We start from the raw sequence: 23,858 nt of genomic DNA on the forward strand, positions 1-23,858 counted from the left end.
AAGGTGAGGGACGGGGTCATAGCTCCATAAATACTTGGTGTGGCAGAGGATTTGGATGGACCCTGGAGGAGTAAATACTGCTGGAGGAAGCTCGCACATAGGAGAGGAGCGGCGACTTTTCTGCAAGCCGATACCTCATTTGTAGAAGGCTGACCTCCTTAGTACCACCGTGAGAGTTGTGGTGCCTCTGTCTAATATGGAAAGTCTATGATTCCATATTGGCAGGAATATAAATCATTTTATTTTTCTCACAAAGTGCGATGTAGTTCAACTTCACACCCCAAAGTGAACTATTTGTCAAGATGACAGCGCTTACACCTCTGAACCGTGCTGTACTTGGACTCGCGTGGAGCTGCTTGAGTTTTCTGTACTGCGCTCAGTGCGGGTTAAGTGACAACCATGTGCACTCCAGTTTTATTTACAGGAGATTGCGCAATCACGAACGCCGGGAGATTCAGAGAGAGATCCTCTCCATCCTGGGCTTGCCTCACCGTCCGAGGCCCTTCTCTCCCGGGAAGCAGGCGTCCTCGGCGCCGCTCTTCATGCTCGACCTGTACAACGCCATGGCCGTGGAGGAGGAGGAGGGGGTGCTGCAGGGCGCAGGGAAGAGCTTCAGTGCCAAGGCTCAAGGGCACTCCAGGAAAGCGTACTACAGCCCCCAGCATGCCGGGTTCTCCCGTGTGGCACAGCCTTACCGAGCGGCCCCTCTGTTAGGCCACAGCCCCGCGCTCACCACGGCGCACGACACCAACTTTCTCAATGATGCCGACATGGTTATGAGTTTTGTCAATTTAGGTAAGTGGCATTAAACTGGGTATTGTATTTTCAGGTTTCCTTAAATAGATATGAACCGACTTTATAATGTAGGCCAGGTTTCAATCTTATTTAGTGAGATCTCAAAGTTTTTAAAAACTCCATCTCCAACTCGTATTGTTCTCCATCTTCATTCATTTCGCTGTAAAAGGAAATCATTAAGGTATAATAGGCTTTTTACATGGATCTGCGGCCTTGATAAAATGCCTTATATTTAGGGCATATTTTCCATTCAAGTTTAGGCAAGAAACAAAAAATTCTGCAGCATTAAATACTCCAACCATTTATTTTAAGAGTCAATTTCTATGTATTAATAGACTTTGTAGATGGCCTTTCTGCTCTTTGGTAGTAGCACATACAGTTCATTAATTTTGTCAAAAATAATCTGACGTATGTAGATTGTGTTTAAATAAACTGCTCTCTTATAAAACAATATTACATCCAGTTGTTTACTTCGTTGCACATTTCTAGGCATTTTTTATGTCTACATCAAAATGTAAATGTGTAATTGTATTTTCAAAATCTGTCAGTTCAGTTGCTTAAGTCTTGTGTGAAATACTCAGTATTTAACAGAATTAGGCCCAACATTTTGACCTTTTACCAATTTGTGCTGCTTTCCATTAAAAAAGCAGCTGATCTGTATAATGATTGTGTTTGTTCAGTAGCAGCGACCCTTAACCCAGCAGTTCAGAGCATCTTATCAGATGACTGTCTGACCTTGAGAAAATTGGTCTAAATGATTTCCTGTTGTTAAAAGGGGAGTGATATTGACTGATGCCTTTATTCCTTGACATCCTGTTGCTAAGAGAAAGCAGAGGCTTTAATGTTCATATGTATATTATAAGTAACATCTATCATTTTTAAGTAAGAATTAAAATAATAATGATTCAACATGGGAAGTTACTCACACAATGAAATAAGATGCAGCAATACACAATCACAAATATATATATTTTTTATATTTACCAGAAATATATTAAAGACAATGTTGGTTTAGTAGTGTTAAGGATTTAGTTTTCTTAAATTTAGAACAAAACATGTAAAAGTGAATTTGTGTAGTTGGAAGTAATCCCTCACCTTGGCCTGAGCCCATCTGTTTCCACTTACCACTATAGCAGGGCATGTACACTGTCAGCCTTGAAAGCTCTGCTCTCGTTCTGGGGACTGTCAGTGAAATGTTCAATGGGGCTCTGTCTTTATTACAGTACACTCAAATATAGCTACTGACCTCAACTGTTTTAGAAACGTCCATGTGGCATTTCATGCAGTTTAATATGCTTACTGTAACAATTTCTTTCAGTGTATAAATAAGAAGTTAGATACTGAAAATGGTATGCATTATTTAAACAATTATATGTATTCTCTCCTGGTAAAGCAAGCTGAATCATATGCAACAAGAATCAAGAAATCACTTTGCTCTACATTTTTTATTTAAGTTTAATGCAGTCAGTGGCACCTCTGCTTCAGATTACTGCCTGTGGCTAATATAAAGGAACACGCACAGTGGGTAAAAGTCAGGCCTGACCTCTGACCTGTTTGTGCTAAGTAACCACAGGCGTTCTCTCTCGATAAAATATCGGGGAAATGTACTGCATAAAATTACTGCTAGTGTCAGAAAATCCTTAGACATATGCCACATGCCAATTTTCCTGCTACTAGGCAGAAGGAGAGACAATCAGCGGCCACTTCAATCGGAGCATCATAACAAATTCACAGTATGTTCATAATGTAGACACAGAGAGGCAGTTTAACTTTTTAGGCCAAGCCCTAATAATTGACATTATCTATGAAAATAGAAACAACCCCTTGAAAAACTCAACAAAAAAATAAATACATTTAATGCATCAACATATAAGATAATTACTTTGTTTTTAAGTCTTAAAATAAAATGTCAGGTAAAAAAATATATATTCTAATACCAATTATATTTGGTTTTAAAGGTTTAGGGTCATTAAACACTCTGAGCGCACTGAATGAAACCTACAGGAGGTCAGAATGAGGTCAGAAATGAGGTCAGAGTAGACGCTACATGACGTTGAAGAATCCTGTCTGGTCTTTTCTCTCACTTGAGGAGCAGTCGAAAGTGTCTTTAATTGAAATCAGCCTGTTTTTCTAAACTGACAGCCCATTCATCATGGCCAGAGAATGCAGTTAGGCACACAGTAGAGGGCCTGTCTGGGAACTGCTACCTGTATTCAGTTGACTGATTTAATGAACTGGAAAGTGCTTTTGTTGGTAGTCAAAATGTTTGGATTGGACCTGGAATGTAAAAGAAGATGTGATAAATTACAATTTTTCTGTGCATTAATGCTGACATATTTTCCTCTGTAGAGAAACGCACGCAGCGGTTCAGGAGTTGAAGTCATATTTTTGATAAGTGTGAGCTCTGCTGCCAGTGAGAATGAAATTCATCATGAAAATGTTTTCTTTTCCTAGTGGAGAAAGATAAAGATTTTTCTCACCAACGTCGGCACTACAAGGAGTTCCGTTTTGATCTGACTCAGATCCCGGACGGAGAGGCGGTGACTGCGGCAGAGTTTCGGATCTATAAGGACCGCAGTCATAGCCGCTATGACAATGGTACTCTGAAGGTTACCATATATCAAGTCATCAAGGAGTATCCAAACAAGTAAGTATCGAATAAACCAAAAACAAACATGTAAGGCAGTTGTGGATTGTGAAACTTTCAATTCAGTATGAGGAATTCCATTTCTGCTAGTTTTTAATTACACACAATATTGTATTTTTTACTACTCTATATTTATCTGACAATGAAGTTGTACTAAGTTACTAATAATGTGTATTTTCCATGTAAGTATCCATTCATATAGAAAAACTACCAACACTATATAATGTACTTCAAATAAGCTTTACTTCCACAAGTTAAAACGTTAAAGAAGTGCATTCTACAGAGAGAGTTAAGTTCAGTTACATTTTGGCAGGGGCCGGATGGGTATTTTTACCCCATGCAGTTATCTTATTTCACAGTTAAAAAGCCATACAGTCCAACAGCTTTTGTCTTGCACCGTTAAAACTTTCCACTTGCACAGAACGCCCTTCTATCTCCAACTCTGCTCTCCTTCATTCGCACCATGTCTGCCTTACAAATATAGTCCTCGGATAAAGAGAACTCCATTAGCATGTCGGCCACTTATGAAGCTTGGAAGGTCCATCACTTATCACTCGTCTTGTGTTGCCTGCCAAACTGGCTGCGTCCCAGATGAAACCATGAGGGCCCACAATAGGGGGGAAGGGGCTCCCTCGGGTGCTCCCGTGGTCACTGTTATGCCCACCACCTGCCTGGCTTAACAATATTCCGGAAGTTTAAACCATGACATAGCTGAATACACAAGGGTGTACTTAAAAGTGGGCCCACATTTGCTTGCCAGAAATGTGTGTGGGTGATTGAAGGGGAGATATGGCCCTCCTGGGCTTTGAAAAGGTCCAAGTCAATGGACTCTGCCATCTTAAAGGGGAAGACTGCACAGGCTAAGTTTTCACACACGCTTTCATGGGGAATAGTATGTTTTGATTAGTGTTCACAAAGAACGATTATTTCCCAGTGCGAGAAACCTTAGAAACAGCTTTGGAGAATGTGAGTTTTTTCTTTAACATATAAAAGTCACAATGAACTATATGAATACTATTAGTTTGAAGGAAGATGTATACTGCTTACAAACATAGATTGCTGCTAATTTGTTTAAAAACCTCAATATGGTAAAGTTAGCAAGTAGTTAGTAAGTTTAAGAAGCAAATTAAAACCTATTTGTTATGGTATCTTAACAGTTTAAGATAGTGAGCATGTACAGCAATAGCAATGTCCCCAGTTCAAGTCCAGCCACAGTCATTTAAAAATAACTTTGTTTCCGTTATGTTTACAGTAATTGTTTAATAGAAAACTATGTAAACTATTAGTCCTAAACAGTATGATAATGAAGTCAAGATTTTGTGTTAAAGTGACACAATAGTTGTTTTTCTACACAAACAAACATGTTTAAATTCCCTCATCATTTGGGTTTAATTAATGCATTTCCTTCCTTTTAAAGCATCTGCAGAGCTAGAGCTATTTTAGTTTGAAACCACAGTATTTACTATCATTTTTATTTTCTCGTTGTTAGGACATTGCAAAAAGACTTTGGTACTGTAATTTGCTACGGATTGTCGATGGGGGAAACAGTTGTCCTTGAGTTTTATTAACACAAAAAATAACATATTGCTTCATATATCTACAGTACTTGTGGTCAATCCACAGGGTACCCTTAAAGCCCTACGCACCACCCTGACCTTCTTCCACTCCACTATATCAACGTCCTGCACTGGATCTGAACTTTGCTGCTGAACATAAATTGCTAATGGCGAATAGTGGCCATGAACATAATTTGCCGAAGTAAGACTTGTCTTAAGTGCCTCTATCCTTAAAATCCACAGACTTTGACTCACTCTGTGGAACAGTACATCCAGTAATCACAGATAAAAAGGCAGGATAAGCATTTTCCTTTTGGATTTGGCGGTGGGAAACGTGAATTCTTACCTACACAAACTCAAATTATCACAGGATATGAGCTTAATACTGTACATTTCAAAAAGGAAGTTCACCAGTATGTCATTCAGTCACTTATTGACCTTATGTTGAATTCCACATGAGGTGGAGTTTTATTACACCTGTAGTAAACACATGAATAATTCCTGAACTATTGGGGCCACCTGGAAAATCTTGATTCTGTCCAACCAGCGCCATTTAACCACAAAAACTGAACAGGCGCTGCCTTATCCGATCTGCCACTTGAAAGGAATCCAATGCAAATTGCTAAGCAGGACTTTTTCAACTCAAGGTTGATTGATGCCTTATGTCAGGCTCATGTTAAAAAATACACAAGGGCTGATTAACATGATTCATAACTCCTGAAATGATTTGCCTGTCAAATAGCTGAAATCCTGGCATACTTTTTACCACACACAAATGTGCAGCTTATTACAAGTCACAACCTTTATAACAATAGCAGGACTGCATCTTTTCATCTCAAGTACAAAACTGGCATTCAAAACTAAATTAAGTCTTAAATACCATCACCAGTTTTTTATACTGACAGCCTTTCAACAGACGAACTTCAGAAAGAGGAAGAGATGAAGGAACTAATAAAAGCCACTCAGATATTTGTCTTCTGCTCCAGTGTTCGGGCTAAAGCATCCATTTGTGATCAGTCAGTGATACCTCGTTTATCTGTTCCAGCCTAAGACCTTTTGGACTCTGTTTTTTATGCCCTCAAAGAAGCATATGGTTTCTTTTGTGTGTCCCATTAAAGCCTTGCAACATGAATGTGCACAACAAGGTTTTATTTGTTTTAGAGCTCAACACACTGTAACAGGCACTGAGGTTTTGTCATTTGTTTATAATGCAGCAGTGACACAATCATTTTACTGGCACTCTAAAAAGCAGGATCATCTTAATAAGTAACATACTCGCAGCTTATCTATTTAAATTGTTTGTTGTTGATCGTTGTGAAATAACAGTTGCTGCTTGCATGTTTGTACTGGCTATTTGAGTGAGCATCATTTTAACTGTGAGTCTATTAATCGCAGATGTTTGTTTCATTGTTTTTTATTACCTTCAGAGATGCAGAGACATTCTTGCTTGACTCCAAAAGGGTCCAGGCATCCGATGGGGGCTGGCTCGTGTTTGACATCACGGCCACCAGTAACCACTGGTTGATGAACCCACAGCAGAACCTGGGCCTGCAGCTCTGTGTGGAGACTATAGATGGCAAGTAAAGTTCAGTTTTAAAAAATGTTAGTCTTATATTTGTTACTCTTGGGATCTAGAAAAGGACAGGAAGTCAGGAAATGTAATCCACAAATTCTCCTTTTGATAAAAAAACTAAAACTAATAAATCAGGAGAAATGCGACCTGTATGGTTGAGAATCTGTGCATTATTTTGACCTTAAATCCACAAAACAGATGAATGGTTTGTCCTAATATGTATTAAGACACTAGACTCACCCTGCAAGAATGACCATTCTTCTGTATTTTAAAACTTTTTAATTTACCTTCTGTTTTTTACAGGGCGAAGCATCAACATGAAATCTGGTGGAATCATTGGGAGGAATGGGCCTCAGTCCAAGCAGCCTTTCCTGGTTGCTTTCTTCAAGGCCAGTGGGGTGTTGCTTCGCTCTGTCAGAGCGGCTGGTGGGAAAAAAAAGAACCACAATCGCAATAAATCTACTACTCAACAAGAGTCATCCAGGGCACCAAAAACTGGAGGTACGTGCACTTTTAGGATATTCATTTCTATATTTCCAATGTATCACTATATAATAGATATTGAATATGAATAATACAATTTGTATGGGCAAACCATCTGACAGTTCACAAACAAAATATATAATTCATTACTTTTTTTGCTATGAATACCCTTTTATTTATTTATTGATTTTCAGATGTCAACACAAGTGAACAGAAGCAAGCCTGTAAGAAGCATGAACTTTACGTCAGTTTTCGAGATTTGGGCTGGCAGGTAGGAAATGATTTCCCGTCACAAAGCATAACACTAACAAATGGTAGTTACACAATGGACAATACACGTTGGTTCGGTTATAAGGTGTCATAAATAAAGGAATCCCTTCTTTTTAAGGATTGGATCATAGCACCTGAAGGCTACGCTGCTTTTTACTGTGATGGGGAATGTTCTTTTCCACTCAACGCACACATGAATGCTACAAATCATGCAATTGTGCAAACCCTGGTAAGTATTCTTTCAAATGAATTGCATATGCCTGTTGCAATAAAAGCCACCATAATGTTCTCAACAGTTATAATTCATTTGAAACCCACTGCTGTCGCACCTCTTTTAAACCTACTTTATGCTCTCATTTATAGGTCCATTTAATGTTTCCTGACAACGTGCCAAAGCCATGCTGCGCCCCAACAAAGCTCAACGCAATATCAGTGCTTTACTTTGATGACAGCTCAAATGTCATCCTCAAGAAATACAGAAATATGGTAGTTAGGTCTTGTGGTTGTCATTAGTGGCAGGGCTAACTTTAATTTATGCTATCTGGTATGGGAATCGCTGGAAAACACATCTGCTGCAGGTGTGATGTGATGTACAGTATTATGTATATAAAGTTTTTATTACCTAATTTATTTTCTTCTTTTTTTTTTTTTTTTTAAATAGCACTGAATATCGTCATATTTAAATGATTAGGACGACATGTTGATTTTACTTTACGCCAGTTATCAGTTAACTTTTGTGTCCGTTGGCATATACTCCCTCGTAGTGACGTCTGTATAACTTTTATGAGTTAATTATTCACTGGAGTCATCATGATACATGAGAGCACTTCCCCTCCTGCTTGTTTTCCCCCTTTTATAATACGCTCTATAAATGATCACCGAGTTGGAAATACACATGGTATATGATGTGCTTTGTTTTTCAACGCTAATTTATCTCCTTTGTTTTCAATATGGGCCAGAAGTACAGATTAATGTCAGCACAGCATGATGCTTTAGCACTTACATCACAACGACTGTTTGAAATATCTTAAATCAAATTGGTTCACTTGGTTGGGAAAAACATAGTGAATGTTTAAACCAAACTGCCCAAAGCTATTTTAAAGCTGCCACTGTCTTTCAGCACTGATACCGTTTCACGTTTTCCACGCCAACTTTTTTCAAATGTTTTTAGTAGGAGAGGAGGAGATTATATAAGTCTGGAATCTCTTATTATGTTGAGCATTCACTTATGAATGCTTTACAAGTTATGTCATTTTTTAAACAATGTTTATGTTAATCTCTTCCATAAACACTGTTATCTCATTCCTCTGTGGACTAGCTGTAAACGTCTTTACTCCACACTGATTCTATTTTATGTCTGGGGAAAGTATATCTTTATGTAGAGTGTTAAGTGTATTTGAATAAATGTACCACTTGAGAACATTTATCTTCTGCTCTGCCTTTACTTGACCTTACAGCTTTTTGTCTTGCTCCATTTATCACCCTCAACTCTATCTAGAAATACATTTAAACCCCCTCCTCCAGCTGCAAGTCCTCCAGCCTTTTCAAATTCAAGTTGTCCTTTTGTATTTGTTTGGAGTTCTGCGGATGTTTTACACGCTATTTTACACACTAACGTCTCAGATTTATAAATGTTTGACAAGTATGATATAAACTAGGGGTCACCCATGGAGCCTGTTGACATACTCTTGGGGGGAGATAATGCTGCTGGTAATGTGTGAGCAGAGACAGCCCAAAAGGGGGCTTATAATGGAGCTGTATAAATATATCATTTTCTAAGCAATCTATGTCTGATTATGGGGAAAGATACCATCCATCACCTGGAGCATGTGATGTGTATGTCAACCTCTGCTTGCCTATATTCTGTTCACTTGTATTATAAATATTGCCATCTGCTAAGAGCTAAGATTCACCCCTGGAAACAAAGTGAGTGAGTGAGTGAGTGTTTGCTGCATTACCTCCTCAGTCAGTTTAATTTCCAGAAACATGTGGACGAACGTGCTAATATCCAGAGAAGAGCTGAGGGGTTATTCAATAGTCTTGGAAATCTAGGGATAAGGTTAAGGATTAATATTTATTTACACAACTGTGTTGACCTTCACTGAACACAGGATATGTACTGTTGCACCTTTTCTCCCCCTTACCCTCCCACTTCTATAACATTTTTTCTCTCTGACATGGCCGAACATTGAGTGACTGTATTTCACTTAATTAAAAGCAGTGGCTGGCCTGCCCAGATGTTACGTGGGCTCCGTCTTAAAGGAGTGTTGACATTCGGTGAATAGAGGAGGCCACCTGCTAACTTAACTCCTGGCTTGAGGGATGATTTGCATTCCTGCGGCCTGTTGCCTGGCATGATTACTCCTAGCACTTCACAATCCCATCTACTGTTTAATATCGTGGATTCTTTCCAATTCAGCTACATTTCTTCCTTTTCTGTTACGCGGGAGCTGCTATGAATGAGCCCCTATTTGAGTTCACCTAAACTACACAGCCCTCACGAAATCAACCTCCTGACCACATAAAAGGGAAAGAGTAACAATTGCCATACTCAGGGCAGATTAATATAGCGGCCCCCTTCTCCTCTGAGACCCCTGTGGTCAAAAACAGGCAGCAGTGAGTCAGAGGTGACTTGACATTCATCAGATCAGCACTTCCACTTCTGAAACATGCTGGAAAAAGGTCATCTTCACGAAGGGTCTCTAGTGAATAATTCATGAATCATGCTCTCAGGTTAATAGAGTGTCACAACATCTAGCTGGCTTTAGAGAGACCAAGTTACGTAATGTCAGGATGTGTTTCCAGGTGCTGATATTAGGATGTTTCTTCTACAACAAACATGTTTATTATCTTAACCTGATTGAGAAAACAGATACGTCCACGTGAGCAGCTGTTTAGAACACGCCCTTTTGTTCAGCAAAAGTTATATATCTAGTGAGGAGAGATCATCTTGAAGCTCTTAGCAGGCTGGAGCTGGCTGGCTATCATTTTTTTAATAATCCAAACCATCAGATTTCTTCAGAGTTGCTTCTGCTGAAGATGTCCTAACAGATCAATTCATGCAGGCTACAATATTAAGCAGTCTGTTCTTTATACAATAAGGATTAAATTAGTGTATATATGCCTCAGACACATATGCTTAAACTTAAAAGATTCATAGTATCAAATCACACAATGAGCAACAGTTGAAGGAAGACATTGATCCTAAAAATGTTAAGAAATTATGACGGGGAAGAATTTCCTTATTATTTTTGGGCTATCTCTTCTTTTTATTTTGAACATATGTGTATTTTTCATGGCAAAATCTCCTTAAATGTTAAAAGCTTCACAGGCATGTAGAACACTTCACATAATGATTTACTTAAAGTTTTTCCAAAGTATTTTTCTTCATTTTGTAAACAAGTGTGTTAAAGGAGAACATTTGTCAAATATATATAAAATGAAGTCAGCGGTCCATGTAAGAAATGTTGGATTTACACAAACTGTGAAACTAAACATTTATTCAGTCTGGAGTTTAATGTGCCAGTGACTGTAACGGCACACTTTTAGTTATATTTAATTTGCGTTCAATCTGCTCTAATGCAAACGGGTCAGATGATTGACATAATGGTTATAATGGTCAAATTTTGGTCAATCTAAAACAAGAACAAAATAGTTATTGTTTCTTTGCTTTAGTAAATCCATGTTTCATTGATTTACCCTCGCTTAACCGGAGGCCCTTTTTTTCTTTCTGAGGCTCAAAGTTTATTTTCAAAGTGTCACCTTGCAGTCCATCCACAAGGCAAGTGAAATTGTATCTAATAAAAATGTTGTGCAGTTTACCTTATTCATCTCCCCACATATGGTTCTCCTTATTTGTGTTCTGTGGGTGGGCCATGACTTCCATACAGCTCAATCAGTCCCTCATGAGAAGGGAGACCATATGGGTCGCATTTTTACACGTTGTTTGGTATGACAAGGCTGCAGCAGGACCGGCGAGGAATGTGTCCCGACAGAGGGCAACGCAGAAGCACCGTTGTGTTTGCTTGTTATTCACATATATGCACATTAGCTTCCCCAGCCGGCGAGGAGAGGGTTTTGGGTTCTCAGCGTTACAACAGCCTGTTTGTAAAGTCAACTGTCACTTCCCATTAGCACTAGAGGTGGCACCTGCGCATTTAAACCCTTTCTTTATTTTGAAATCCTGTATTTTTAGTGTGGATTTAACACGTGCATTCAAATACGGCTGAATTTCATTAGCAATGCTTTCATTAGGTGATTTCATGAATATTCTAAATGTATACATTTAAAACTTCTGATACTTTGTAAACCTTGTGGTTGTTGTTTTAAAAGTAAATCTTTAAAGTTGGGCTTTGCATTTTCTACATTGTGTGCAGCATTTATGAAACATGTTTTCCCATGACCATCCGGAATAAACTTTTCTTTAGTATTCTTCTTCTGTGGTTTGTCTCAGGAGAAACAGAAAGCCTCTGACATGATATGCTAACAATGTCTGTTGTCTATTTTTTATGCAGGTTAGTTATGTCCTCCTGTCCCCCATCTATCTACAATTTATGTCAAAGAAACAACACATAACATGTGTAAAAAAAGGTTTAAAAGGAAAAGTACAAACCAAAACAGATGCACAGGATATTAACCTGTTTTGTCAAGGATGTCTAAATCCTGTAATAATCGTGCTGATTTACAAGCCCTCTTGCTAATGTTCAAAATGCTGCCAAAACAGAGAAGAACCAGGGCATTTCCGAGCACAATTATTCTACCCGTTCTATTAAAACCAGTTTCTACACAAAAAAACGAATCAATATTTCTATACTATCTGTACTTCAAAGTCTCTTTAGTTTTAGGGACTTCAATTGGGTAAATGTCTCAAAAAAGTGGAACTTGACTTGCTTAGCAAAAACTAATGTTAACACAATATTTGGCACATCTGAAGGTTCTTTTTCAGGTGTTTTATTTCTCAACTACACACATTCCTACATGAAGCTTTTGGAAACAGGGATGATGTGTTTGGTGTTGTCAGTGATACAGTATTTATCTTGTACAGTGCAGGGTCATGTCCCCATTTACAGTCCAGTTTTTCTATAGACAGTGTAGACTGCTTAGACTGAGTTAAAAAGCAAACGTCACAATTTCTTTTAAATTATTATCTTAAAGATTGAAATCCCAATTTGATCCTAATTATATCCATATTTAATGGCTGTTTGAGTTCAACAATAAACAAAGTGTCATTTTGTCTTCTTTGGTTTAATTGTAAAACAAACATTACGCTCAAAAAGAGTAAGATGAGAAAGTATTAAAAATGCAATCCAACAATACTCAGTTCTACACTAAGAAGAAGGTTGTGAGTTGTTTACGATTGGCTGTCTTGTTCATTGTTCCACACCACAATGAAAATATTGAATAATACATGTGTTTAGAATTCAAATAGAGATGTCAACAGCCACCATTTAACCCACCTCATGTGAAGTCTGGCTGTTGTACATTTGACTGTGAAATTCAATTTCTTCCACCAAGGATTCGGATACACTGTCGGAAATCTCTATGCTTTATGATCCAGTCGCAGCAGTAATCCAGCCATGAAGTCCTCTGCGGTACAATATAAAAATCTGCACAGGCTGCTTAGAAACATCCGCTCGAATGTCTTTGTGACAAGTGGTATATTCCAGACAAGAAAAAACGAAATTAATGTACTGTAGCATGTCATATTGAATGATATGGATATATTACAGCCAACTGATTATTAACTAGTGGGTTTTAAAGTGTTGTGTTGTGCTCACACTCCTTAATAAATGTAGATTAATGTTCATTAGCTTGATCAGGCGGGTGCCACAGCGTTACTTTATTCTGCATGTACAGAGAAAAGTCAATTGTATTCCACCGTCCTGATCACATGTGGACACAACACACAGGTCAGTGGCTTTTGTGACTGAAGCCACGGGGCGCTCTGTGGTGTGATTACTGTGAGGATAATCTTTAACACACATGCTGTCTCTGAGGAGAGCTGTGGAAAGTTGGCTCAGAAAAGCCTTCCTGAAGAATCTGTAAGGTAGGCTGCTATTTTTATCAAAGCTTTACATTTTATACAAAAAAGGTGTTTGTGGTCATTTTTTTCTCTTGAGTTTATTATAATGGAAACGAGATGGAGGGGCTGATGTCTTTCCTTCCATAAGATTATTTATATGTGTTAATTCTTTGCTGTTTTTGTACAGCATGTGGTATATGATTCAATTCCAATCCCACACCATCAGAGTGTTTCTTTAGGACTGATTGTGAATTATTCTAACTATACAGTAATATCCAACAAACACTTCAAATTGTTCTGGTTATAAAACACAGTCATGATTAATGCTTTCAGTGTGATGATCATGTGCTATTTACCCAGCATCAGGACTCTCTTGTTGTTACAGTCCAGTTAAATCCATGATGTAGAAATTGAAGACGGATGGAGGATGAAAATTGATTTAATCTGGTTCCTGTTTTCTTTCTCCCACTTTGTTTTCAGTGTACCAGAGAGCTTAAAACCTCTTTCATGCCCTGCCGAAACCTGTACCCTATAAAGCAGTGTTTCACATCTGTTTCTTAGTACAAAAAAAACAGAATAGTCTCTTTCTTTAAGACACAACTGTTCCAGTTCAGCAACACTGTTTGAGTTGTATTTAATCTTTTGAGGCATTCATCATGTACTTGGTCTCCAAAATCCTCATGTTTAAGATATATTGTTCTCAGGAGAGAGCTTCCAAACAAGCGCTGAGACATCCTTTTTCCTGTCAAGAAATATCTGTTAGCCTAATCTACACAATCGTAAAGAGTATTGTCCCTTTAGAGTTTAACCTGTAGAAACCTCTTTAGGTTTGTGCATATATTTTATTAGACAGTGGCTAATCATTAGACTTATTCGTCATTTTTCTTCACACCATGACTCTTTATTCTCTGAACAAATTGAACATGATGGCAGTGATTTGTGGGGTCGAGATGTAGGATAATTTGTTAATGCTGTTCTATTCAATCCCTTATTGGATTTGATTGCAAAATGCCCTAATCTTCCGTCCTGTGTACACTCTAAAAGTGAGATTAAATAAATAAAAACAACTTCAACTCAAAGATGTCATTGTAAATTAGACCTGTTTAAGTTAAATTGTATTTGTTATTCTTATAAAAACCTAAATATGTACTACAGAAAAATGTACTTTTTTCCTTTATTTTTTACACATGTCAGATGACCTGTTATATAATACGATGTCTTTGTAAAATGTCAAATCCTTCTCCACTTACATACCATCATAGACTTTAAGTTTCCACTCACCTGCATTACATTGACTCCTAAAAGCAGGAAAGCCCCTGAAGGCCAGTTCTTTAAAGTGACCCTCTGCAGCTGGCATTTGTCAAGATAAACCGTAGCTGCCGAGTTTCCTTGAAAGTAGAAATGTAAAAGGCCAGTGAGGGTTAATTGGTTGATGCAGTTATCATTTATTGAAAAAAAGCCATAGAAAAAACTACTTTTCAAGGAAAAGTCATCATTTTTCTGACAATAGACTGCAAATACAAATGACAACTGATCTTAGGAATGTTTCATTATATTATATTTCTTAACATATACTTTTGAAGTTCTACGTAGAGTAAACATGTAAACGCTGTACAGTACACTAGGAGACTTTCTAGAGAAACAATTTGCATGAACTCAATGTTTCAGCAAATGCGGTTTCCATTATTATTTGGGCTTTGACACATTTAAAGCACAGATTTGCAGACATCTGAAAGAGTTTAAAGGCTCACAAACCACAGAAACCATGACATTATTATTATGATTTTCAGGAAAATATAACAATAGAAAAATCCTCTGATAATTCTTTCGCAGAAATATTAATCGGCATTGATTTTATTTAATCTAAAAAGCTAAATAAAATGTAAACCTTTAATTCTACAAAATTCCACCATTCACATCTGCTGCACTGTTATTTTTTCTATCCTCCAGAGAGCCATGAATAGGTGATTAGAGGCAATACACCATTTTTAGGGGGTGGCAACTGATAGACATCAACTTTGAAGTCTGCTACAAAAAAGCCTTTTTCATGGCTGATCATATGAGTCGCCCTCCTCCCCTGAGAGAGAGGTAGAGGTCTCTCATCACAGAGCAGTTTCACGTGGTGGGATGGCTGAATGCTAGGACTTCATTAAAGCCCCTCTATTGTTAACATCTGGGTTCAGAAGAATGGCTCTTTCTCTGGTAAATGCTGCCCTGGCTTAACAAGGGATTTTATTACACCATGCAGTTGACATTGGCAGCAGTGGCAAGTCTGGCAATGGAAACCCTTCGACTGTTCAGGTCACAGGAGATCAATCAAAGCAGCCCGTTTCCCTGAAACCTTCACTAGAACAGGGAGTCAAATGTGTATCAAATGTTGTTGTTGAACCAAGATATACAACTTTTTTGTGAATTCTGGTTAAAATGTTTCCACAGTGAAGAAAGCACTCTTTTTTTCTGCCCTGCACCTGCATTTCTTTTTTTAGATGCACATAATATATCATCCCCATGCTCACACAAGAACTCCCAGACTATAGTGCAGAACTAATCTCCCATATCGCTCCATTTGCACACCATCTCCTCTCCCGCAGTCTCAGTCCACCCCCCCCATCCCCCTCTGTATAAACCCCTCCCTAGTAGGGATGTGGCTGCCATGGCAACTGCTGAATCATCCTCCACCGTCCATCTGCAGCGTCCTCTAATTCCATCTCCTCCTGCAGCTAGGCCCTCCGGCATCCAGGCCTGCATTAGCGTATTGATCTAACGCTTACATTTACTATATGAGTTGCAGCATTCTCTGCAGGTCATTCTCAGAGGACACAGAGGTGCAGCAGGGCTGAACAGCAGCCATTTGAATGGGTAACGTACCCACTACAGTGAAGCACTGCCTGAGCTATGAGCAACTCATCCAGGACTATCCATGGCTGAAGCGCTGGCTGCAGGAGGAGAAGGTGGGCGTCCTTTTTCTTGTTTCTTATTTGCTGCACATGCTCTGCCACATGACTCTGTCATGACAGAGAGGATGCACAGCAGCCAGACACTGATTACAGCACTGGTGCTTCTTATGTAATGTCCTCTTCAATGGAAACTCTGCTCTACATTCACACATCACTGTGTTTTAAAAGGATGCTTCTCTGTATTTAAAAATAGTAAAATGAAAAGGTCTTGCTAAATTGTTTTTATGGGACAATAGATGAGGATAAATTATTCTGTTACTTTTGTGCTGCCTAAACAAAATGATTCTATAACAAGAATAATATTTGTGTTTTGCAAGTGGACAAATATTCTGCCCTTACATTCAAATACTCACATAAAATTGAATCAAATTACTTGATCATCTATCTTTTCGGCCTCTTGTAGATAATTGTTTTGGTTTAAAAGGCTGCATAATTCTCGAATAGCTGAGTCTGAGCGTTGCTTCACTTTCAATTGTGAAACCACGGTGACATACTGCATTTTCGAGTTGCCATAAAGCGATACATTCAAAATCATTCTCCAATTTGGAAAGGGATTTGGCAACAGAGACTATTTACCACAGTTATACAATGTGTTTTGGAGACTCCAAAGCACATTGTATTGCAGAGCAAATGTTCTTACGTAGCAGAAGTAAAGTATCCTACTACATTACTGATGCAACAGTTAGCAGGAGTTCGTTGGTGGAGTTAATTCAAACAAGCTAACGTTAGCTAGCTAGTGTAAACTACGTCTGTCAATATTGACTTATGTTCGCTAGTTGGTGAAGACAGGTGGTAAATGTCTATTCTAGAAAAGACGAAGACATCTTTCTCAGAAGTTGGAGGACATAAAAAAAAGGAGGTACCGTTAAAACTGAACTTACGTTTGTCAGGTAACGTCAGTCAGACAGAGACTCAAATAGATGCTAATGTAGCTCCATGTCTCTGTGTGTGGGAAGGTAGTGTTTGCCAACACGTGAGTTGTTAGCCACAACAACTCAGCTAGCTGCCATGTCTGCCGGTTTGTTTTGTTACTCTCCTCCCCAGTGGTCAGTGGTGTAAAGTAGATTTACTCAAGTAGGCCTACTGTATTTTAGTCAAATGTTGAGGGACTTGTACTTTACTTGAGTTTTTCCAATGTTTACTACTTTGTACTTCTCCACTACAATTCAGAGGTAATTTTTGTACTGTAGGCTACATGTATGCTAGACCTGAAGTAAATTCACAAGTTAACCTGCAGCATTCAAAGTTATTAAACCATGCTGCACCTTTATCAGCTGTGATAAAACCCATTAATGCATCAAAAGTTTGAATCGAAACATATGCAAATTATTCTGAAATGAGTCAATCTGCATAATCAGTAGGCTACTTGTATTTCTATTGTACCTTAAGTATATGTTGATGCTAATGCTTTTCTTCTTTTACTTGAGTAACATTTTGATTGCAGTACTTTTACTTGTAAAAGAGTATTCCTACACTCTGGTACATTTACTTAAGTACAAGATCTGGGTACTTCTTCCACCTCTGCTAGTAGTCAACATGATTAAATAACCTTAATTTAGCAGTTTTTTTATTTGTTTTGTCCCTGTCTAAAAAGCTATCTAGAGCTATATAAATTCGTATTATCTTTAATCTCTATTGAGTTTTTATGTTTTAATTTGAACAAGTGCTTTTCTCTTAAAAACAACGAGGTTAACAACACAAAAATACCCTGATACTCTGAATATCCCTTGTGGTTTGTGTGGAGTTACCCTTACCTTATTTCCCTGTCCTTTCTCTATGAGACATCCTGAGTTTGCATCTTAATGTCATGAAAAGTTTATGTTTAGGTTCTCACGTTTCATGTGGTTTAGAGGTAGACGGTTGTTCATGTTAAAAATACCATGTCCTGGAGCATCTCATGCCAAAAGGATGACTGCATGCCTGCTTCAATTCAGTCCTGTGTACCTCTAATTCTTATGACTGTATCTCTCGATATTTTCCCAGACTATTACAGGACATGAGTATCCAGAGTTTGTTAAAATAGTTGAAGTAGGACCACGAGATGGACTTCAAAATGAAAAGGTATACTACAGTCACAAATCTCATTTATACGTAGGCACCCTTGTTTTGTATCTTCATGCATGACCACCCGGGAATTTCCCATTTTTCATACATGAAACAATCCATAACATATGGGTTGTGCCATAATTGCCAGGAGCATATGTTTCACATTTTCTGTGAAATAGAATAGGAAAGATGACACAGCTTCCGGCTCAGTTTAATCAGCCTAGCATGTCACTGCTTTATCATTTCCTTATTGCACGCCTGTAGTTTTACAGATTGCACGGACTAGATGCATGGATAAAGTAAATGTATAACCACAATATGTTATTATTATTAAGCAAGTGCAAGATTCAGCAGGGGAATATAGATTTTATAAGCAAAAAGCGTTGCAAAAAAACCAAACAGCTAGATATCTTCTTGTTGTAATTCCCATCCTGAGTGGAATCAAAGCCAAAATAAGCAGTTTCAGTTTCATTGTTCCCCAGGAAATTGTTCCAACAGGGGTGAAAATCCAGCTGATAGACATGCTCTCGGGAACAGGCCTGCCTGTGATCGAGGCCACCAGCTTTGTCTCTTCAAAGTGGGTACCGCAGGTAATAACTCTTCTTTGTGCACAGCAAAAGAGTGCTGAGTGATTTATTAGGCTCTCTTTCTTGTCTGCATAACTCCTGCGGAAAATCTCCTCTAGTATCCTTGTTAGACCTACAAGTGCCTTTGGAAATACAATTTGAACTCTCTCGTTCCCTGTCATAAATTATGCCAGTATTGACTTCCTAAAAAAAAGCAAACATGAACATGTCACATTTTATTTACTGAGAAATGTTAGATGAAAAAATGATTCTGTCCTTTCCGCTGACTACAAGCATGTAAAAACATTTGTGCAGGGTGATTTATTCTCAGATGATGTAAAAGGTTTATTTTTCTACATCATATGTTTTCCCCCCACTTCATTTAGATGGCAGACCACTCTGATGTACTGAGAGGAATTCAGAGAGCACCTCATGTTCGGTATCCTGTTTTGACACCTAACATGCAAGGCTTCAAGGATGCTGTAAGCATTAATTTTGAATTCAGCTTGATGATGTCTGTTTTAGACCAAAGTTATTTTTACATGCTTGTCAATCTAAGTTTAATGTAGAGACTAGTGCTTTTTTTCCACATAAGTCCTGCACGTACTTAAGTGTGACTCCAGCACCATGTTCAAAACTGTTTTACAAGTTCATTTTTCTCTCCTGTTTTAAGGTTGCAGCTGGTGCTACTGAGGTGGCGGTGTTTGGGTCAGCGTCTGAAACCTTCAGTAAAAAGAATATTAACTGCTCTATTGATGAAAGCATGCTGAGGTTTGAGGAAGTCATTAACACTGCCAAAGAGCAACAGATTCCAGTCCGCGGGTGAGTATTTGGGAAATTAATGATCCTTACAATTAATGAAAACACATTTCCAAAGTTCAACCACCTTTGGGATTGTTTTTTTTTTTACTCCAAATTATACACTGTTGAAAAAACTGCAGTTACTATATGAAGGAGAAAACACACAATTCAGTAATGATAGATTTAAATAAAACGTCCAGATGTTCCCAAGGTTATATTTATGCATTCGTGAACCGCTCGTCCAGATGGACATTTAAGCAAACCAAACATTGAAAGTTACTGCAAATATTTCAATTGTCATGCATGTTGGATTAAATAAACCTCTCTGTTTAAATAGGATGAACACATCAGAAAAACAGTGAATTTGTTTCCAAGTGCTAAACAAATGTTTGATAGTTAAAAAAAATCACACTAAAATCTAATCACGGATCTGGTAACCAAATCTCATATTAATCTTTTTGTCCGCCTTTGAGATATCTCGAGATGAAAAGCCAAAATAAGATTAGAAACATCAGAATTATCAGCAATCTTTGTATCCTCATTTAAATAGACGAGAGTCCATCTCACGACAGACAACAGTGTTGTCTTCCTGAAAGTGCCTAACATAAAATCCTGTTGTTGAATTGCTTCTACTTCAACAACGGTTGTTTCAAATGTTATAGTTCATCAAATGCAAATCACAAATGTTTTGTCTTTCAGATATGTGTCTTGTGCCCTCGGATGCCCCCTCGAGGGACACATCGAACCTTCCAAAGTCTCTGAAGTAAGAAAACCTTTCGAAAATCCTAATATTCATATTAACTATTACATTCAGTGGAGAAAATATTAATGGAGGTCATTCTGAATTGTTATCACCTCACATGACATTGCATATTAACAAATATATACAAAATACAGGTTTTCAAAACAAATGTATTCATTAGAAGATTACATGATTTATGGTTAGTTATTTACTCTATGATTCTGTGTTAATGAGAGAATCTCACACGTTTTTGAAACAATGTTTTAGGTGGCCAAGAGGTTATATGCGATGGGCTGCTATGAGATTTCCTTGGGGGATACCATCGGTGTTGGTACTCCAGGCTCCATGTTGAAGATGCTGCAGAGTGTGATGGAGGAGGTGCCCGCCCACGCTCTCGCAGTTCACTGCCATGACACTTATGGGCAAGCACTGCCCAACATCCTTACTGCACTTCAGGTAAGAACTCATAATGTACTGTGGGAATGGTAATCGATAATTATTGTATTGGCAGAAGTAGAAAAGGCTTTTAATAATTGAGTTAAGACTGACAAACGAGGACTCAGTTTTATTGTTTTGACAATAACAATAAGACATGAGCCAAACTATGTGTCAATACCTGTAACTGCATTTTGCAAAGCTGCATCAACTCGTTCAATTGTGACTCCCTGTAGTTTCACAGTTTAAGGAGTTTTATTACAAACAGGATGATTGTAAAATCTAAGATGAACACATCCAAAAAATATCCATATTTAAAACTTCAACCCCTGAGCGATCTCTTTTACAAGACGACCCTTAGACAAAAGAAGGCATAAACATTAACAATAGAAACCAAAAAAAGAAAATCAAAAGGAAAAGATAATTAAATAAAATAACAAACACACTCTCACACACACATAAAACAAGATTTCAACCCCAGTCCCAAATTCACAACAATATATTCATCTGCCAAAGACAAATAGCAGTAAAGGTTTACAAGGTGCTGCTTTCTCTGGCAAGTCTCTGCTGCCCTGCTCTGGGTACAAATTGCTCAAGGCACCTGGCAAGTTCTTTATAAATCAAGTGGAACAGTTCCAAGATTTTTCTCAACGTTGGGTGCGGGACCTGTGAATTCTGAGAAGCGTAGAGGACGGAGCTAGAAATTCCCAAAACCTGTATCTTTGAAAATAAGAGTGAAGGAGAGACTTGTAAGCTCTGCAAATCTCGGAAAGTAATGTTTTACAATTCTCAGGTCTTTCTCAATTAAATATAGACATGAGCTCTTATAATAATTATTTTATGAGATGAAAACACATTCTGATCTGTGTGTGAGGGGTGTTAAAAGTGCCAGTAATTGTTCTAGCAGAGGTCTGAAGAGGAACTACAAATACTGACATGGTTAGAAGAGAGGGCCTCTGTACTTTACAAGACATTAATATATCATCCTTTTGATCCACACATCCTCTCATGTTGAGTTGCTTGATAGCTTGATATTCTTCAGCGGCTTGGCACCTTCTCCCTCGCATGCACATCTTCCTCCTTATGATGAATATGAACAATCTTGTGGAGAACCGCAGGCCGATTATGGATTAAGGCCCGACCTTTTCATAAATCAGTGTTCTTGCTCATGATGACATGAAGAGGAGCAACCAGATGTGGAAGCACAGTTGAGGTGGTGATTCTTGTTCCAGGATATCTTTCAACTTCCTTAAGTAACTGCCAACATTGCCGAGATCACAACGGTTTTTCTGATGCTGTAGATCAGTATTCCTGCTTCGGTAATCATATGTTAAGCTGCTCCCAATCCATCTTGTGGCAGATGTTACAGTACATTCAAATACATCTTTTCTTGATTTTTACCATTTTCAAGAGCAAAGGATAAGTAGTGTTTATTTTCCTACCGGAATCTGGCAAAATGAAGTTATATTTCATCAAAAAGTTCAATAAGGCTGATGGCCATATATTTTGGCCACTTAAGGTTGTTTGAAATGATATTAGAGATTTAACAACCTACGCATACAAATGTTTATCCAACATACATCTCTTAAAACACTGTTTCTCCTCTTAAACACATGTGTACTTTTTTAGTATGAAGTGTACCACAATGTTAACCTGCTCTGAGCTTTAATGACAATGTGTCTGTTTACAACATTATGAATGTATCCTCTGTATTGGGGAGTATTGAGAACGCACAAAACAAATGTATAGGTTACAAAGGGACACACAGAAAAGCAGGAACCATCAGTCAACAAGGAAGAGGGGCATTAAGAAACATGATCTTAGCTTCCCCACAAAGCAAGATGATTCACAAACTGCCCACTGAGAAAAAACTCCCAGAATCTTAATGAACATAACATATTTCCAATGAGCCTTTCCAGCACAGTGCACATGTATTATAGTGAAGAAAACAACAATTCATGGACGCCCACAGTAATAAACTAGGTTTCTACACATCTCACAAAAATGTAATTAGGTTGTACATTTCCCGTGGAAGAGCTCTCGTCGGGTTGTTTTTATCGCTTTGCTCGTAGCGAGTGTAAAGCTGACATAAATGCAGACATAAAACAGACGCAGATATCAGTTCTCTGGAGCACATTGTCATCACAGAGGAGGAAGCCCATCGGGGGCTGGGTGGGTCAACAGATGTGAGGAGGTCAGCACAAAGGCTCACCTATTCAGTGTCTATTGGACAAAGCAACTGAGAGCTAGGTGGATAGAAGGGCCCGGGGGGGCTCCTAACTCATCTGTCGCTTGGCTGTTGAACTCCCTGACAATGCTGCGCTTAAAGGCCAGTGGAAAATGATCCTTTCATTTGCTCGCTGCAGTTGCCAGGCTCTAAAAAACTTTGATAGGGCTCGATAATAACTGGTGTGCAGAAGATAATGTTGAAGTTAGTTTATTAGGGTTAAACCACTTGAGAATTAGCATCTAGATTTCAAAAGGGTCCTGTTATGCTGTGTGACTTTCAGTTTGAGGTACATTTCTGCATAATTTCTGTGGTTATGTTATTAATTAGCAATGTCACAACAAAGACAACGTTGTAAGACCTTGAAACATTTAATTAACAAGACTCCCACTAAGACAAAGCACCTAAATGTTCATTCTAATACATATTAGAATCAGTTATCAAACATTTACTCACATTTATTTTGTGGAATTGAATTTAAAGTAGGCCAGTTAATAGTACAGCCTTTCGGTCTAGTAAATACTATCCCCTGTATTATAAAATATTATGGTGCCAGTGAATCATATAAACACAGAGGAAACTGAGATAGGGCAGACCTCCATCCATTCCCTTTTTGCAATGGTAATGAAAGTCAAAAGATAATGTATCTATCCCCTCATTATGTGAACCTGCTATGTTGCCATGCCATGATATACAGTATTATGGGTCCTTCTAGCTGATTCTACACCCTTTCAACAA

The 23,858-nt window shown here is 38.2% G+C and overlaps 2 protein-coding genes and 1 long non-coding RNA gene across 4 annotated transcripts in view; 2 read left to right on the forward strand and 1 right to left on the reverse strand.

Moving 5' to 3' along the window:
• Positions 1–8,813, forward strand: bmp5 (bone morphogenetic protein 5). The gene is made up of 7 exons (XM_034151873.1): positions 1–795; positions 3,250–3,442; positions 6,426–6,574; positions 6,875–7,072; positions 7,249–7,325; positions 7,443–7,553; positions 7,688–8,813. The coding sequence occupies exons 1-7, from the start codon at positions 303–305 to the stop codon at positions 7,835–7,837; spliced, it is 1,371 nt and encodes a 456-aa protein (XP_034007764.1). The 5' UTR covers positions 1–302; the 3' UTR covers positions 7,838–8,813.
• On the reverse strand, positions 6,864–17,233 carry LOC117499510. Its single transcript, XR_004557713.1, has 3 exons — positions 17,185–17,233; positions 14,628–14,734; positions 6,864–6,994 (listed from the first exon to the last, which is right to left on the reverse strand). It is a non-coding gene; the product is annotated as an uncharacterized LOC117499510 (long non-coding RNA).
• Positions 16,032–23,858, forward strand: part of hmgcll1 (3-hydroxymethyl-3-methylglutaryl-CoA lyase-like 1) — a 13,173-nt gene continuing 5,346 nt past the window's right edge. The window contains exons 1-7 of one of the 2 annotated variants that reach the window (XM_034151894.1): positions 16,032–16,297; positions 18,287–18,364; positions 18,832–18,939; positions 19,302–19,397; positions 19,589–19,737; positions 20,416–20,479; positions 20,726–20,914. In XM_034151894.1, coding sequence (XP_034007785.1) covers positions 16,202–16,297; positions 18,287–18,364; positions 18,832–18,939; positions 19,302–19,397; positions 19,589–19,737; positions 20,416–20,479; positions 20,726–20,914 — 780 coding nt within the window. In that variant the 5' untranslated portion in view covers positions 16,032–16,201. Of the gene's footprint in view, positions 16,298–17,012; positions 17,163–18,286; positions 18,365–18,831; positions 18,940–19,301; positions 19,398–19,588; positions 19,738–20,415; positions 20,480–20,725; positions 20,915–23,858 lie in introns of those variants that run through there. The other variant, XM_034151895.1, reaches the window with a different exon arrangement.

Source organism: Trematomus bernacchii, unplaced genomic scaffold (assembly GCF_902827165.1).
Source record: "Trematomus bernacchii unplaced genomic scaffold, fTreBer1.1, whole genome shotgun sequence".
Lineage (NCBI taxonomy): Eukaryota > Metazoa > Chordata > Actinopteri > Perciformes > Nototheniidae > Trematomus > Trematomus bernacchii.